This window comes from Littorina saxatilis, linkage group LG3 (genome assembly GCF_037325665.1).
Source record: "Littorina saxatilis isolate snail1 linkage group LG3, US_GU_Lsax_2.0, whole genome shotgun sequence".
NCBI lineage: Eukaryota > Metazoa > Mollusca > Gastropoda > Littorinimorpha > Littorinidae > Littorina > Littorina saxatilis.
Genome location: NC_090247.1, coordinates 16,505,799 through 16,509,101, shown reverse-complemented (window position 1 = coordinate 16,509,101; position 3,303 = coordinate 16,505,799). Strand labels below are relative to the sequence as shown.

Sequence of the window (3,303 nt, the reverse complement as noted above, 5' to 3'; positions counted from 1 at the left end):
AGAATTAAGATAAATATTTTATATTTTGCATTAAAAAGATGACTAGCAGTGTGAAGCTTTATCCTAATATTGATGAAAGTGCAGCAGAAAGTCAACAATTCAGACTGGCACACATTAGTAATATACAAAAACAACTAGAAGATGAATTAGAAAAATATTCTCGCGCTAGACGTAAGTACTCAACAACTTACAACAGCCTTTCTAATGCCAGCACTGGTTCTACTATCCTTGCATCAGCTGCAGGTGTAACGGGAACAATTCTGTTAGCTACCGGAGTAGGGACTCCAGTTTCTCTAATCCTAGGTGGTGTCGCAGCAGCAGTTGGTGGTTTATCATTTATAGCATCAGCTATAATGAAAAAAATTGTGAAAAAGCTTGAAAAACACGAATCCATTTCCACTCTTGCATCATCAAAATTGTCTAGCCTAAAACTGTCTATCAGTAAAGCACTTGAAGATTCAAAAGTTTCTGACGAAGAATTCAAACAGATACAAACAGACTTTGATGACTACAAAAGTAAGAAAGCAAGTATTCAAACAAAAACACGAGCTGAATATAACAAGCCAATCGATATAGAAGATCTGAAAAAGCAGTTTTTAAAAAAGGGGATTCAAATAGGACGGGAAGAAAAAGTAAAAATAGAATCACTTGTAAAGAGTTAACTATTCGTTTAGACAGTCACATTGCATGTATCAGATATAATTCTAACAGTGAAAGAACACATGAAGTAAAGTTTGTAAATGAGAGAGCGTATTGAGCTTAAGAATGTTGTATCAGAGAAAGGGAGAATGTACGTTCTGGGTTACTGATTCCGACAGACCCGGCATTGGTTCAAAACAACCTTACTTTACTGTATTTTTTTTGTATGGATTTATGCAGTATTTTTCTGATTTTGTCGCATGTTTCATTTTAGTAAAAGTTTAGTCCAGAAGCCTATTTTGCGTTAATATTTAGGGTCTGTCGGAATCGGTGAGCCAGAACGTACATTCTCCCTTTCTCTACTTGACTAAATGTAAAAAACAAGGTTAACTTTTTGGGAGATTCGAACTCGTGACCCGAATACATTTTTACCGTGCACACGCTATGGCAGGGCTGTGTAACAGCGTGTTGTGCATATTTAGCCGGGGGAAAAAAACTGTTTTATTCATTGTTCTCCTTTTTTATTCAGCCGACAGGAATCGTATCTCTGGAAACGGAAACAGGACTGGAGTCTCGGTAGAGCCTTGGTCGATTCCTGGAACATCTGACTACACTATGCATCATGGCTTCGCTGCTTCCAGGTTTGTGGCTGGTTCACAGTCCTTACTCAACTGAAAGCACCAACATAGACGTAGATGCTTAGACGTACAACTTTATTCTCTCTTTTTAAAAAGGGCGGGGACTCGGGTGTGTTGGGGGAGGCGACGTTTAACAGACGCAGATGCATAGACATTCAACTTTATTCTCTTTTTTTAAAACGGGTTGGGATTCGGGCGGGTTTGGGGAAGCGAAGTTTCACAGAGAAATATGTACTTTCTACAAACATCAAGCTAGCAGTTTCTCACTGTATGCAATCCAACAGATACACAATACCAAGTAAACGAGCTGAGATGCACTTTTCAGGTAGCAGCGACTAATTCCAGAAGAAAATGTTTTGTTATCGACCATTGGTGTTAAAATAAACATGTGGATTAAGCCTATGTAAAAGTTCAGTCTCCTGAGTTTATCGTTGGGAAACTTGATTAACCAAAGATTCAAGGATCAAGTTTGTCTCAGTGGCCGGATCGCAAAATCCAAATCATATCAGACAATCACAGCCAAGCTTGGCTATGCTTGTGTATGTGTTGGTCTTCTCTATGTTAAAATCATATTTTGCTTTCATTGTTCTGTTTATAGCACAATCCCGTCATCGCGAATGTGCCATGTGCCTGGGGGTGTTCACGTCACCGAGAATCCTACCGTGCTTCCACACGTTCTGTGTGGGTTGCCTGAGACAATTGGTCCACAAACGCAAAAATACCGGGTCGTTCCCTTGCCCAACCTGCAGGACCTCAGTCCAGATCCCAGCGGGGGGCGTGGACAAGTTCCAAGTCAATTTCTACATCCAGGCTGAGGTCGAAGGTCAGCGATCAATGTCTGGAAAAGTTGCCACGTGCGAGATGTGCGGCAAAGGTTCGGCCAGCCACAAGTGTAGCGACTGCGACCAGCTTTCCTGCGACGCCTGCACGGCGATCCACGCCTCCATCAAGGCGACCAGGTCTCACACTGTGCTCAACCTTCAACAGGCCTCGGGGAGCCTGCCCGGCCTGACAGTCAGCAAAGAGCGCTTCTGCAAAACCCACAAAGACGAAAAGATCCGGTTTTTCTGCACCCAATGTTCTGCTGTCATCTGCCGAGACTGCAAGCTGACGTCGCACGAAGGTCACGTCAGCACCGATCTGTCGGAAAAGAGCGCTGATGCGAAGTCGTTGATTCTTCAAGTCACCAACAGAGCGCACAGCAATCTGGAGCCTAAGTTGAGAGCGTTGAGAGCAGCGCTGCAAACCGCCACGAGTCACAAAGCAGCAGTGCAGACAAACCAGAAAGAAATGGAAAGCACACTTGAGCGACGCGCGGAGGAGCTAAAAAGAGAGATTGACGGGAGCCTGGCAAAGGCCAAGGAAAAGCTCAGCCAAGAAGCCAGCGATGTGGCCCGCGTTGCCTCGCAGTGCATAAATCACATGACTCAAGAATTAACATCTTTTGTCAGTTTCACGGAGCATGCGCAGCGCGTTGCTGAGAGCGGATGTGACGCAGATGTCTTGGAAATCCCTAACGAAATGAAGCAGTTTTTCGGCGTTGCGAGCGATGAGGCTTGTGCCCAACCATACGGGGGTTCCTTCCAGGAGTACTTTGGCATGCAAATTCATTCAGAGGAAGGACAGTACAGAAGATCCCAGCTTCCTCAGGGGAATGCAGGTTGGAACGCTGACGTGGGACAAACAATGGAGTCAGCTGTATCCGCCTCCAAGCTGAAGTCGTTCACCAGCGAAGAATGGAATACAGTCATCCAGCTTGAAGAAGCTGAGGAAAAGGCACAGTGCTGTGACTGTTCTTGCAAGTACAACAACGATTTGGACTGCTGTCCAGAATGCGGCGCCCAAAACGAATGTGCAAACGCATCTGGTTACGGCAGACGCGCCAGGAGCTATGGTTACGGTGAATATATCCCTGGCGCCACCTACGTGCAGTGTCAGAACTGCTGCACGATGTATGACGGTAACAATGGATGTCCAGGTTGCGGCGCACAGCATGCTGGTTCACACAGTGACCCCCTGACCACCA

At 45.1% G+C, this 3,303-nt stretch overlaps 1 protein-coding gene across 1 annotated transcript in view; it reads left to right on the top strand.

Annotated features, from left to right (window-relative positions):
* The first annotated feature begins 1,129 nt into the window (after positions 1-1,129).
* The window catches only part of LOC138961115 (E3 ubiquitin-protein ligase TRIM56-like), a 2,458-nt gene continuing 284 nt past the window's right edge, over positions 1,130-3,303 (top strand). The window contains exons 1-2 of the mRNA XM_070332715.1: positions 1,130-1,280; positions 1,876-3,303. The exon at positions 1,876-3,303 is cut by the window's right edge and continues 284 nt beyond it. Coding sequence (XP_070188816.1) covers positions 1,262-1,280; positions 1,876-3,303 — 1,447 coding nt within the window. The 5' untranslated portion in view covers positions 1,130-1,261. The remainder of the gene's footprint in view (positions 1,281-1,875) is intronic.